The following is a 14,784-nucleotide window of genomic DNA, read 5'->3' as shown; positions in this document are numbered from 1 at the left end:
AATGCTGTGTGCAGATTAGGTCACCCCATCTCAAAAAAAGATATATTGGAATTGGAAAAGGTACAGAGAAGGGCAACCAAAAATGATTAGGGGCATGGAACAGCTTCCATAATGAGGAGAGGCTAATAAGACAGGGACTTTTCAGTTTGGAAAAAAGACGAAGGGGTGATATGATAGAGGTCTATAAAATCATGATTGATGTGGAGAAAGTACATAAGGTAGTATTATTTACTCCTTCTCATTACACAAGGACTAGGGGTGACCAAATGAAGTTAATAGGCATCAGGTTTAAAATAAAGAAAAGTAAGTATTTCTTCACACAACACACAGTCAACCTGTTGAACTCTTTACCAGAGGATGTTGTGAAGGCCAAAACTATAACTATGTTCAAAAAAGAACTAGATAAGTTCATGGAGGATAGGTCCATCAATGGCTATTAGCCAGGATGGGCAGGGATGGTGTCCCTAGCCTCTATTTGCCTGAAGCTGGTGACATGGGATGGATCACTTGATGATTGCTGGTTCTGTTCATTCCCTCTGAAGCCGCTGGCATTGGCTACTGTTGGAAGATGAGTTTCTGGGCTAAATGAGCCATTGGTCTGACCCAGTATGGCTGTTTTTATGAAATGTGGTGTCACTGAGTAGACTAAGAGAAACATTTTGATACTTTTTATCAAATTATACCAAAGAGCTACTTTTATGTATTGATTAAAGAAAAGGAACTCCACTCATATCTTTTAAAATATTAAAATGTTTTAGGTTGTGGAAATTTAGGCTTTACATTAATAAAAAGTGCGTGCTGAAGTTTTTAAGAGAATCAAATTCAAAATGGGCATTTTTTATGTTAATCTTAACTTTTGGAATAGTTGTTCCCACTCCATGACGATAAAATGCTCCTGCAGAGCTGAGACGGGAATCTGGTGTTTCAGCTCCAAACATGGGGGTATTGAGGAAAAGAGAGAACTGTCTATTATAAAAATACCCTTGTTCCCTCTTTAAGCTACAACCAGCTCCTGACTCTCACCTGCAATAACAGAAGGGAACATATTGCACATGTAATGCCCCATCATGGTTGTACTGAAGTCACCCCTGCCTTCCCAAAGCACAACCTTCCATTGATGTAGGATTGAGCCCCAAATTAGACGCTGCATTGCCAACAATTTTTATTTGCTTAGCCATAGCCTAGTTTCTTCAAATTGATCTCCCTAAAATCACATGTACCAGTTTATAACTGTGTGAAAATCATGAAGGGGTCGTAATAAGCTGTTTTGGAGGGAAACAAATGTTAAGTCTGAATTTTAAAACAGACATCAAACTTCACAGAACCATTTTCCTTTGCTCAGCAATTTTTAAAGCCAAAGTAATAGGATGATTAAAATGGCAGTCTTAAGTTTAATGGAGTTCATATCTCTCCTTGGAATGTTATTAAAAAGCATTCCCTCCTAATTGCTATTGAATGGTATTGGCTTTGTCCTTATTGCATTCTGTAGGGTTTTCACACATGGGTAGAAATCCAGCTTTCCCCAGGGAGACTCAGCACTTGCTTTTAGACCTGGGCAGACTTCAGTAATGAAATTTGTATGGACAAAAGAGCTATTTTAGGCTCTCTTAAATGCCTTCCAGCGCAAAAAGTTAATACTGTGGCTCTCCTGACATCCAGCAGAAGTGCTGTGACTGTGTCATACCTTGTTATTACTAATAAAGCACTTACCTTCATTGCAATTACATGTGCTTCTCTGTGCTCCTGGCTCTCCTCTGCCACAAAACAATGTATTGGTCTTTACCACAACATGACAAGTTTTTTAAATGTTTTAGTTTTCCTGTTCCTCAGAAGTACATATGCTAGGACTGTGGTTGTAAGGGAGCCTATATAAATATATGGTGCATTTCGGGTTTTTAGATGGTGTTTTAGTATAAAGGTTTTATTCCCAGGTATGTAGTGAATTAAACAATTCTGTCAAGTATCAGAGGGGTGGTCGTGTTAGTCTGTATCTACGAAAAGAAGGAGGATTCCAGTGGCATCTTAAAGACTAACAGATTTATTGGGCATAATCTTTTGTGGGTAAAAGAACACTTTTTCAGACGCATGGATTACAAAATTACAGATACAGGCATAAATATTACCTTACAAATGGAGAACCAGTGATAGCAAGGCCAAGTCAATCAGGGTGGATGTGCTCCACTCCCAATAATTGATGAGGAGGTGTCAATACTAAGAGAGGGAAAATTGCTTTTGTAGTGAGCCAGCCACTCCCAATCCCCATTCAAGCCCAAATTAATGGTGTTAAGTTTGCGAATGAATTGTAGCTCTGCAGTTTCTCTTTGAAGTCTGTTTTTGAAGTTTTTTTTTTTTGTTTGTTTTGTTCCAGGATGGCTACTTTTAAATCTGTTGAATGTTCAGGGAGATTGAAGTGTTCTCCCGTTGGCTTTTGTGTGTTACCATTTGTGAGATCTGATTTGTGTCCATTTATTCTTTTACGTGGTGACTGTCCGGTTCTGGGGTAGTTACCCTGAGGTACTTAACTTTCCTGTCCCGACAGCCAAATACTCCTAATTCCTGAAAACAGTATGTTGGCCCTCAAAGTTGTAACATAGAAATAGCCCCATTATGTTGTCTTGACCCTACAGAAAAGGAAATACAATTTAGTCGATGTAAGGCATTCAGCAAGTAAATGCCAGTATACAAAGATAAGGAGTGACCATTTGCTCTAACCCAGTGGTGCTCAAACTTTTCCTGTTGCGCCCCTCCCCCCGTAATGTAATGTGTCCGTGTTCTTCTTCTCTCCTCCCTCCCCTCCCCAATTACTACAGTTGACTCAGCAGAGGAGCTTGGGCAGAAGATGGAGCTAGGGACAGAACTGAGATGGGAGAGGGGCTCAGGCTTGAGGTAGAGCTAAATGAGGGCAGCACTGGGATGGGGGCAGAGTAGGGGGCAGAGTGCAGCTGAGGCTGGGTCTGGAGCTGGGCTGGAGACAGACCGGAGCTTGGGCTTGGGGCAGCGCGGAACAGGGTGGTCCTCTGTCTCCACTCCCTGTGGGGTCTGGCCCAGGCGCTGCTGCACACCCCCTCCAGTGTTCCTCTGCACCCCCATGTGGGGGCGTGCCCCACAGTTTGGGAACCACTTCTCTAATCCTTGTCTCCAGGGTGAACAGTGTTGCAGGCGTCAGCAGAAGAGAGAGAATAGCCTTTTACTCATCCCTCTGCTTAAGGGGCAGGGCAGCTCCTTCCTATCCAAATATCATTAGAGCCAGAAGAGGGCTATAGTTAGCTGGGAAGCTGGGCTACAGTTAGTTGGGAAGGGCACGATGCCATTGGCATGCACCCAGGTAAACAACACCACACTACTCAAAAGAAGTCCAGCCCAGCTGTTGCTTTTTCAGCCCCTCTATGTGGAGGGGAAGGAGACTGGGGAAGAACAGGCACCCCGAATTATGTCCTGTATCTCTTGGTACTGGAAGCTATTGTACCTCATGTGCTACGATGATGCACCAATGCAGCGCCAGTTAAACCAAAGTGAAACTGGTGCAGCAGCATGGAGGAGGGGTTTGCAGTCATCTGTCTTTTGAGAAGGTAACTCAAGTAATCTTCCAGTCAGAAAAAGCACCAGTCTGTCTGGAGAGTCAGTACCTTAATTATTCAGAGGAAGTAGAATTAAATCCTAAAATAAGAGTTCTCAACAGGCTGCAGTGATTTGCCTTCCCAGTTCTAGAATGCATTTCATATATTAATTGTGTATTGGCAAACATCTAGTGTTTCATATCACATCTGTTTCCAAGTTATTTGTCAAACAGGTATTCATTCATTGAGTAAATATATTTGTTCTCATAGACTCATAGACTCTAGGACTGGAAGGGACCTCGAGAGGTCATCGAGTCCAGTCCCCTGCACTCATGGCAGGACCAAATACTGTCTAGACCATCCCTGATAGACATTTATCTAACCTACTCTTAAATATCTCCAGCGATGGAGATTCCACAACTTCCCTAGGCAATCTATTCCAGTGTTTAACTACCCTGACAGTTAGGAACTTTTTCCTAATGTCCAACCTAAATCTCCCTTGCTGCAGTTTAAGTCCATTGCTTCTTGTTCTACCATTGGAGGCCAAGGTGAACAAGTTTTCTCCCTCCTCCTGATGACACCCTTTTAGATACCTGAAAACTGCTATCAGGTCCCCTCTCAGTCTTCTCTTTTCCAAACTAAACAAACCCAATTCCTTCAGCCTTCCTTCATAGGTCATGTTCTCAAGACCTTTAATCATTCTTGTTGCTCTTCTCTGGACCCTCTCCAATTTCTCCACATCTTTCTTGAAATGCGGTGCCCAGAACTGGACACAATACTCCAGTTGAGGCCTAACCAGCGCAGAGTAAAGCGGAAGAATGACTTCTCGTGTCTTGTTTACAACACACCTGTTAATGCATCCCAGAATCATGTTTGCTTTTTTTGCAACAGTATCACACTGTTGACTCATATTAAGCTTGTGGTCCACTATGACCCCTAGATCTCTTTCTGCCATACTCCTTCCTAGACAGTCTCTTCCCATTCTGTATGTGTGAAACTGATTTGTTCCTTCCTAAGTGGAGCACTTTGCATTTATCTTTATTGAACTTCATCCTGTTTACCTCAGACCATTTCTCCAATTTGTCCAGATCATTTTGAATTTTGACCCTGTCCTCCAGAGCAGTTGCAATCCCTCCCAGTTTGGTATCGTCCGCAAACTTAATAAGCGTACTTTCTATGCCAACATCTAAATCGTTGATGAAGATATTGAACAGAGCCGGTCCCAAAACAGACCCCTGCGGAACCCCACTTGTTATACCTTTCCAGCAGGATTGGGAGCCATTAACAACTACTCTCTGAGTACGGTTATCCAGCCAGTTATTCACCCACCTTATAGTAGCCCCATCTAAATTGTACTTTCCTAGCTTATCTATAAGAATATCATGCGAAACTGTATCAAATGCCTTACTAAAGTCTAGGTATATCACATCCACCGCTTCTCCCTTATCCACAAGGCTCGTTATCCTATCAAAGAACGCTATCAGATTAGTTTGACACGATTTGTTCTTTACAAATCCATGCTGGCTATTCCCTATCACCTTACCACCTTCCAAGTGTTCTGGTGCTAGTTAGACATTCTTGAGATAATTCTTACTTGATATAAAGGGAGATATTCAAGATTCTGTTTCCAAATCTTATTTCTGATACTTGACTAAAGGCTCCTTGTTTGCTTACCAGTGGGTATCCTTATCTGAAACAATCAAAAAAGATTTTGCAGCCATTTCCTGCCATAGAAAGAAATTCAAGTAAAAGAAACTATATTTTTAATATGATAGGCTGCCAGTAATAACTAAATGTAGGTAGGAACGGTGAGTCATTGCCATTGCTGAGTGTTTACTTGCTCATTTCTAAATCTTTCCTCCTTCCCTCTCTCAAGTCAAACCAGTTACTCACTGTTTTAGACATTGTAGAGAAATGACTCTCAGTTCAGAAGAGCGTTTATCTATTTCCATTTAATCAGTGTGGAGATCAGTAACACTTACATTCAGACTACACCATGTACGTTTTGCAGTCTTAAGCTGTGAGGGAAATGTGTTGAAGAGAGGTTCATATTAGGGTTTTTTAAAACCAATCTACTGTAAGGCTTAAATGTTTTTGTCTGTTACTGTTATGTTTATAGAATATACAGAGAGAAGTTAGATGAAAGCATAAAGAATCTTCCTGGAAGATAAGTTATTTCTTAGAATTCTGTTTTGAGGCTTTTCTGTGTTGTTCTGAGACACACAAAGCAGGTTGCTCCCTTAAATAGAAAGGCACATCTCACCCCACCTTAATATGGGCTTATTGTTTGCAGACTGACTGCACAAGATCCAGGCCACATGTTTTCCTATAGAGGCCATAGATGCTAGCAGGACCAGTAACCCCCTTGAAATTTCAAGCAACAGCTTACAATTCTAACATAGCTTTCAGTACAACACTGTTACCTTGATACAGTGTAAGCTGTACCAGAACTAACAATTTACCAGAGAGATCTTATATTTTAGTGGTAAAGGATAGAAGAAATGCACAGATTCTTACCAGCTTTTTAAAAAAATTAGAAGACTGGGTGAGTGATCACTTTAAATTATATACCTGGAAAATATTAAGGTAAAATTGAATGCAATATTTAACAAGTGTAAAATTGACCTTTGATTTTATTAAACCTTGTTTTTACTAAATATAATTTTTGGGCCTAAATTTTACAAATTTGTTTTCCTTTTCTAGGCTTTGGAATATAATGCTAACATTTTTAGTAGAAGAAAGTTAGTCTTAAACATGGATAAGAAGTTTCTTATTCCAGAGCAACAGGAACAAAATGTTATGGTAGTCAAGGCTGATAAGCAGACTAATTCCCAAAGAAATAAATATTGACATAGAACTGAAGCAAAGTACTGCATGGTGTTAAGAGCATTGCTGAACATATGGGATAGGTGAACTGAGAAGACCAGAAGGTTGAGTCTACACTGCACACTAGTGGTGGCGGTGTATAGGGCTTGTGTAGATACATGCCGTAGCGAAAAATGAGCTGCGTCCACACTGTGGTATGTAGCTACATGTGGCACTGAAAGACTTTGGTGGGGGAAGGTAGTGGTGAAAGGCTTCAGTGGCTCCCTGGTGGCAGAACTTTTCCCTGTGGCACAGAAAGATTCCAGCAGTGGGATGCTAAACTGCTAAAAATAGCAGTGTAGAGAGGGGAGGCACTGCTTGGGTGAGTAGAGAGCCATGTTGGTATATACAAATACTTTACTCTATTTTCCTAAGCTGTGCCTCACCGTCTATACTGCTATTGATGTCTGTTCTAGGTGGGAGAAGGGAAGTAGCTATATACGTACTCCACACGTCACTGTAAAAAGTGTGTAGTGTAAACATGCCATTAGGCTGTGTCCTTATCTTTCTTTACCGTGTTCCTCCCCTTCTCCCTGTTTGATTGTTAGAATTTAAACTCTGAGCATGGGATTTCTGGTATTTTTGATCTCCATATCTTTCTTTTTCAAAACTATGAAATATAGGGATGATTTAGTAAAACTGACATTGTTTAGTCCTTTTTGTTTTGTAACTTATGTTCCAGTCTACAACAATTAGCTACTCTCAGCCATTCATAGATTATCACGGTTGGAAGGGACCTCGGGAGGTCATCTAGTCCAACCCTCTGTTTAAAGCAGGACCAGTCCCCAATTGAATCATCCCAGCCAGGGCTTTGTCAAGCCTGACCTTAAAAACCTCTAAGGAAAGAGGTTCCACCACCTCCCTAAGTAACCCATTCCAGTGCTTCACCACCCTTCTAATGAAAAAGTATTTCCTAATATCCAATCTAAACCTCCCCTACTGCAATTTGAGACCATTACTCCTTGTTCTGTCATCAAGTACCACTGAGAACTAGATGGGGCTGTATAATCCATCCTCTTTGGAACCCCCTTTCGGGTAGTTAAAAGCAGCTATGAAATTCCCCCTCATTCTTCTCTTCTGTAGACTAAACAATCCCAGTTCCCTCAGCCTCTCCTCATAAGTCATGTGCTCCAGCCCCCTAATAATTTTTTTTTGCTCTCCACTGGACTCTTTTTTTTTCCTATTTTTCTACATCCTTCTTGTAGTGTGGGGCCCAAAACTGGACACAGTACTCCAGATGAGGCCTCACCAATGCTGAATAGAGGGGAATGATCACATCCCTCAATCTGCTGGCAATGCCCCTACCTATACAGCCCCAAATGCCATTAACCTTCTTGGCAACAAGGGCACATTGTTGACTCATATCCAGCTTCTCATCCACTGTAACCCCTAGGTCCTTTTCTGCAGAACTGCTGCCTAGTCATTCGGTCCTTAATCTGTAGCTGCACATGGGATTCTTCATTCCTAAGTGCAGGACTCTGCACTTGTCCTTCTTGAATCTCATCAGGTTTCTTTTGGCCCAATCCTCTAATTTGTCTAGGTCTCTCTGTATCCTATCCCTACCCTTCAGCATATCTACCACTCCTCTCAGTTTAGTGTCATCTGCAAACTTGCTGAGGGTGCAGTCCACGCCATCCTCCAGATCATTAATGAAGATATTGAACAAAATCAGCCCCAAGACCGACCCTTGGGGCACTCTGCTTGAAACTGGCTGCCAACTAGACATGGAGCCCATTTGAGCCCAACAAGCTAGCCAGCTTTCTATCCACCTTATAGTCCATTCATCCAGTCCATACTTCTTTCACTTGCCAGCAAGGATATTGTCAGAGACCATATCAAAAGCTTTGCTACAGTCAAGGAATAACACGTCCACTGCTTCCCCCCTCATCCACAGAGCCAGTTATCTCATCATAGAAGGCAGTTAGGTTAGTCAGGCATGATTTATTCATCATAAATCACCGGAGGATGAGGAACTGAGATCAATATATTGAAAATGACTAACTATACTAGATAAAGCTTTTGATAGAATGAACTAATTTCAACATAAGGTTATCTGCCCTAAAAAGGAAGAATCTGTAAAGAACTATAATGGAGTGCTTTTTAGCAGAGTAAATTAACAACAAAATTACTGGCCACTTCCAAGGCATGCCAAGTCTCATTGGGTCTTATGACTGCAGGTAAATGTTGACACTTGCATGATGGAGCTGCCTTTTCAACATGAAAATCTCGAAGGTCTTATTTTGAAAATGTAAAAGGATATAAGAATTTGGGATAGACTATCATTTTAACATGTTAGTGTTCAAAGGTGGATGATAGTGTTACATCCTGGTCCAGTATCCCACTGTATGGCAGCTGCAATCTCTTGCAATTACAGGTTTCCATATGCTTCTGTAGCTGCTAGGCAGAGTCTAGTCACTGTTCTTAGCTCTGAGCTTGTCAGGCAGACTGCAAGCTCAAACCCCCTTGTTTGTAACATGAGACCGCTGCCCTAGAAGTTAAACCAGTGCCTCAGACTTTGAGAGCCCAAGAGCTCCGCTGAGTCTGTGGGTGCTCTGGGCTTTTAGTTTAATCTTTTCAGGGACAATGTGGCAGAAGGCAAGGAATTTAGGCTTAGTAAAGGAAATTCTTAACCACAGTAACTTTACTCTTAAAAGAATTTGAGAGTTACAGCTCTTTTAAAAATAACAAAAGTCCTGAGATGTCCCTTCTGCTTGTCTGTCTGATCTCATTCCTTCTGCAAGTCCAAAGTTTGTCAGCATTCCAGGCTGTACAGAGTCCCTCTTATGTTCTCTCTCCTATGCATCATGTTTACAGGGGCTGATGATTGGCCCCCAGCATAAAGCATCATGTTACTCTTAAATAGGTTGTTTGCTTGCCATCCGTTCTTCCTGAGATGTCCCCCCCCCACCCCGCCATGCTGGCACCAGCTGCATAGAAACCCTTTGACCAGTAGGCGTGTCAGTCAAAGTCCATAGTTTCAGATTGCCATCTTGGTGGTTTCTTGATGGTAGTCCTTCAATGAAGTGTCAAGCGCTATTCCTGGGTGAGGCTGTAGTATAGAATGGAATGCAATAGTCTTACCTTAGGCAAGTTTAGACATGTGTTCTCAACACACAATACAATACAAAATAGTGTTCAAAATTTGATACACGTATCATCTGAGTCACAGTTAGCAGTTAGCTTGTAAGAGGAAATAATTGAACTTTGACTTCTTGATGAAGCAACATTGTGGAAGTTATGAATGTAGACAGTATGACTAGTAGGACTTGAATAAATGTGGTGGAGAGCTGTAAACCAGGAATTTCCTGTTTTGGCATACTTAGTAAAAATATTGATCTTTATGGCTTTGGGGTGAAAGATGCTGGTCTGAGAATTGTTAATGTAATGCTTAAATTTTGTGTAGCGCTCTGAGAGCACTTTAAAAAGGCTAAGTAAGGATCCATATTATCATTTTCACAGATGAGGAAATAAAAACATAGAGACACTGATTTTTACAAGGTCACAGAGCAAATTAGTGGTAGAGATTGCAATGCTATTGGAGAGCTTCCTTCTTCACCAATATGAAAGAACAACCGTAGTTTTCTAATGCAGGGTTTTTCAGAAGCTGCCCCTTAGCAAATTCAAAATCATAGTGTTGTGCAAATTATAATGAGGATTAATGGCATTCATACAGAGAATTCAGTAATATTGAAAATGCTTGGCTTTAGCCGTACGAAGATGACTATATACTCACATCTAAAAATCTGCATTAAAGTATTCATAGGACAGCACAGTAGTAAATATTACTCTATACAGTAATATAGAATGCATATGAAACTATAATCTTGTTTGCCATCTAGGAAACCTGAAATGGCAGTCATGAGTATTATATTACAGTGGCTATTGATAGCTATTGCTATCTTTTGATTGAAGACAGTTATAAATTAAACCGTTTTGCAAACAAAAATCTTCCGGAAAAAGAAAATTACCTTTTGAACTCAAGACATTTTGAGCAAAATCCTTTCAGCAGCTCAGAGCATGGGATCCTACTTCCTCTGTATCATTCAAGGCCCATTTGATTTTTATTTAAGGCTAATGTTGGTCTTTCTCTGAAAATTACCTGACTGGAGATGCTGCTCTCTTCTAGGGCTTGATCCATGACAAAGCTTCCCTAGACTGTAATGAGGACCCTAATACACTATTACTTAAATAGTCAATATCTGAAAAAGGTACAAAATTCTAACTAGACAATGTAATTAGGCCAAATTGAAAAAAGTAAGGCTTATGCTAGGCTCAATAAAATATTCAGTATGATATGTACAAAGAAGGGAGTCTGAGTTGTTCTTTAATTTTTATATTGTTCTGGTTATTCTCCCCCACTCCCCAGACTTAGAATTAGAATTAAGAACACACAAGTGGCTGGCATGTTTTAAGTAGTTGTTTTAACCTGCATGTTATGTTGCTACATGAAAGTTATGTACACTCTCTGACAAACATTACTCAACTTCTTTGTTTGTTTCAAGTTCTCTGCAGGAAGGAAGAAATGTGGATGTTTTGAATATTTCTGGGAGCCCAACTTCACAGAAAAGTGAGTTGAATGCAGTTATGTTTATATTTTAAATTGAGAGAACATATCCCATTTAAATAACTTACCAGAAATTGATATTGAACTATTTTAGAAAAATCTAGAAAGCTGGGAAGGAAAGATAAATATAATACCAAGCAAGTAACCATATCTATGTTACCATATGTTTTATGTAGGGCTGTTGATTAATCGTAGTTTACTTACACCTTTAACTCAAAAAATTAACTGATTAAAAAAATGAATCGTGATTAATCATACTGTTAAACAATAGAATAACAATTGAAATATATTAAATATTTTTGGATATTTTTCTACACTTTCAAATATATTGATTTCTATTACAACACAGATGACAGTGTACAGTGCTCACTTTATATTATTGTTTTTATTACAAATATTTGCACTGTAAAAATGATAAATAAAATAGTATTTTTCAATTTACCTCATACAAGTACTGTAGTGTAGTCTCTTTTTCATGGAAGTGTAACTTATAAATGTAGACTTTTTTTTTTTTTTTTGCTACATAACTGCACTCAAAAAGAAAACAATGTAAAACTTTAGAGCCTACAAGTCCACTCAGTCCTACTTCATATTCAGCCAATCACTAAGACAAACAAGTTTGTTTACCTTTATGGGAAATAATGCTAACTGCTTCTTATTTACAATATCACCTAAAAGTGAGAACAGGTGTTTGTATGGCACTTTAGTAGCAGGCACTGAAAGGTATTTACATTCCAAATCTGCTAAACATTCATATGCCCCTTCATGCTTTGGCTACCTTTCCAGAGGACATGTTTCCATTATGATGATGCTTGTTTAAAAAAAAATGCATTAATAAAATTTGTGACTGAACTCCTTGGAAGAGAATGTATGTCTCCTCTTCTGTTTTACTTGCATTCTGCCATGTATTTCATGTTACAGCCATCTCAGATGATAACCCAGCAAATGTTCATTTTAAGAACATTTTCACTGCAGATTTGACAAAATGCAAAGAAGGTACCAATGTGAGATTTCTGAAAATAGATAGGGCACTCAACCCAAGGTTCAAGGATCTGAAGTGCCTTCCAAAATCTGAGAGGGACGAGGTGTGGAGCATGCTTTCAGGTGTCTTAAAAGAGAAACACTCCAATGCGGAAACTACAGAACCTGAACCACCAAAAATAAAATCAACCTTCTGCTGGTGGCATCCGACTCAGATGATGAAAATGAACATGCATTGGTCTGCACTGCTTTCGGTTGTTATCAAGCATAACTTGTCATCAGCATTGGACACATGTCTTCTGGAATGGTGGTTGAAGCATGGAGGGACATATGAATCTTTAGCCAGGGTAAAAGTAAGCCAGTATAAGCCATTACATCGTACTGATAAAAAGTGGCCGCCAGTACCGGCCTGTACTCAGCTGACGTTAAAGTGCGGCTGCGGCAAAGGAGCCTGCTTAAAGCACTTCCACGGCAGCGCTTTAATACCATTGCCCCTTTTCTCCCCCCCGCTTGGGCTGCCTCCATGGGGAGGGACAAAAGGAGCAGCTGCCCAGGGGCTGTGATTTAAAAGGCCCCAGGGCTCCAGCTGACGCTACCGCAGCAGTGGCCAGAGCCCTGGGCCCTTTAAATCGCTGCTGGAGCCCTGGGTGGCACAGGCCAGGCAGTGCGGGTGGGCTGGCTGGGGGATGCCGACCCCCAGCCCTGTCCCTTCCTCCTGAGACCCTGCCCTTTCTGGGGGCTGGAGCCGGAACCGGCCCCGGCCCCCATACAAGTAAGTGTGGGATGTTACTTTCACCCCTGTCTTCAGATCATCTGAAACATAAATATCTTGCGATACCGGCTACAACAGTACCATGTGAATGCCTGTTCTCACTTTCAGGTGACATTGTAAACAAGATGTGGGCAGCATTATCTCCTGTAAATTGTGACCAGACTTGTTTGTCTGAGCAATTGAGTGAAGTAGGACTGAGTTGACTTGTAGCTTTAAAGTTTTACATTGTTTTATTTTTGAATGCAGTTATTTTTTGTACATAATTCTACATTTGTAAGTTCAACTTTCATTGAGATTCAAAGAGATTGCACTACAATACTTGTATTAGGTGAGCTGAAATACACTATTTTTTGTTTTTTACAGTGCAAATATTTTTAATAAAAAAATATAAAGTGAGCACTGTACACTTTGAATTCTGTGTTGTAATTGAAATCAATATATTTGAAAATGTAGAAAACATCCAAAAATATTTAAATAATTGGTATTCTGTTATTGTTTAACAGTGTGATTAATCACGATTAATTTCTTTAATCTCTTGATAGCGCTAGTTTTATATCATTGTTTATAAATTATTCCCAGTTTTTAAATAAAGGGAAGTTAGGAAGCTTTTCTTTTTCTTCTCCCCTCCTTCCTCCATCCACTTTTACTTGCCTAATCCTTGGATTTCAATGTATTTTATACTAACCAGTAAAGTGGGTATTTGTAAGCGGAAATTATCTTAGATGAACAATGTATGCAAAGGGTTCACGTCTAACCCAAATAACCTAATACCATTTAATTAGTTATTAAGTTTTATAGGATCATGAGGAAATAAGAACAAGAAGAATTTCTAGTGTTCCACAGTGACACAGGAACAGGTTAGCAATGCTGCTCAGTCATTTTTATAAACAAGTTACTTTAACTCACTGAAAACAATTCCTGTTCAAGTTCAGACATATTCATGTCAAGCAAATAGATCACACTGAACTGGAACCTAAACATTGTGCTGAAATATGCCTTTGCCAGAAAATGAGGGAGCGGCAAAAAGGGCTTCTGATTGAAAACTAAAGAGTCCAAAGGCAGTTTGACAGATACTTTAAAACTGATATGTCCAAATGTCGTTGAGAGTGAGACAGTAGAATAAGTCAGAGGAAGATGATAGAAATAACTTGGAGAAAAATAATTAAGATGCTGAATTTCAACAAGGGGCAGGAAGAATGTTCTCATTCTTTAGAACAATTAACGGATAGTCTGTAGGATAGAACTTCTATTGAAATGCAGCATCTTCATTCCCTTTTTCTGTAAAGAATAAACTATTATAAATTGTGGGTAGAACACACACACTTTTATTTTTGTTGTTGTTTTTTTTAATGTAGCACAAGTAGAAATTGTTACATATATTCCTAAAAACCTTTTCAGTTTTAAGTTGCTTAAAATCTTTTAACCTTTTTTTTCCCCCAAGAAAATCCCCTATCCAATTGTGAGGATTGGGTGAGAAGAGACTGCAGAGTATAGTGCAACAAATTTAACATTGCCTTCACCCTAATTTTCAGATACCTTAGTCCAGAATGCAACATAAAGCAGGTCAACACACAGACCTGCTTTGAAATAACAAAAGGTGTGTTTTAAAGCTGGCTTAATTGTTCAGTGTGAGTCAGTGTATGGAAACTCTCTCTCCCCTTCTTCAGAATAAAATGACTAAAGTTGACTGTGCTAAAGTGAGTAATAAACTAATCTTAACTACGTTTACTTTAGCTATTTTTATTATGAATAGGTGTGAGTGTCCACAGGACTGGTGCCAGGGTTTCTCGCGCCCTAGGCGCATGCCCATTTTGCCGCCCCCCGCTCTGATCCCGTGGCTCTGGTGGAGCTGCCTCAGGCATTCCTGCGGAGGGTCCGTTAGTCCGTGGCTCTGGTGGAGCTGCCGCAGGCATTCCTGCAGAGAGGGTCCGCAGCTCCCATGGAGCTGCCGCAGCCATGCCTGCGGGAGGTCCACCGGAGCAGTGGGAGCAGCCGACCGTCCGCAGGCATGACTGCGGCAGCTCCACCAGAGCTGCGGACCAACG

General features: G+C 40.3%; 1 protein-coding gene across 2 annotated transcripts in view; it reads left to right on the top strand.

The window, feature by feature from the left end:
* ARAP2 (ArfGAP with RhoGAP domain, ankyrin repeat and PH domain 2) overlaps positions 1-14,784 on the top strand; it is a 210,458-nt gene that overhangs the window by 19,953 nt on the left and 175,721 nt on the right. Inside the window, exon 3 of one of the 2 annotated variants that reach the window (XM_030564509.1) lies at positions 10,925-10,989. In XM_030564509.1, coding sequence (XP_030420369.1) covers positions 10,925-10,989 — 65 coding nt within the window. Of the gene's footprint in view, positions 1-10,924; positions 10,994-14,784 lie in introns of those variants that run through there. The other variant, XM_030564510.1, reaches the window with a different exon arrangement.

The sequence above is a fragment of the Gopherus evgoodei genome, chromosome 5, assembly GCF_007399415.2.
Source record: "Gopherus evgoodei ecotype Sinaloan lineage chromosome 5, rGopEvg1_v1.p, whole genome shotgun sequence".
Taxonomy (NCBI): domain Eukaryota; kingdom Metazoa; phylum Chordata; order Testudines; family Testudinidae; genus Gopherus; species Gopherus evgoodei.
This window is presented reverse-complemented; position numbering and strand designations above follow the sequence as displayed.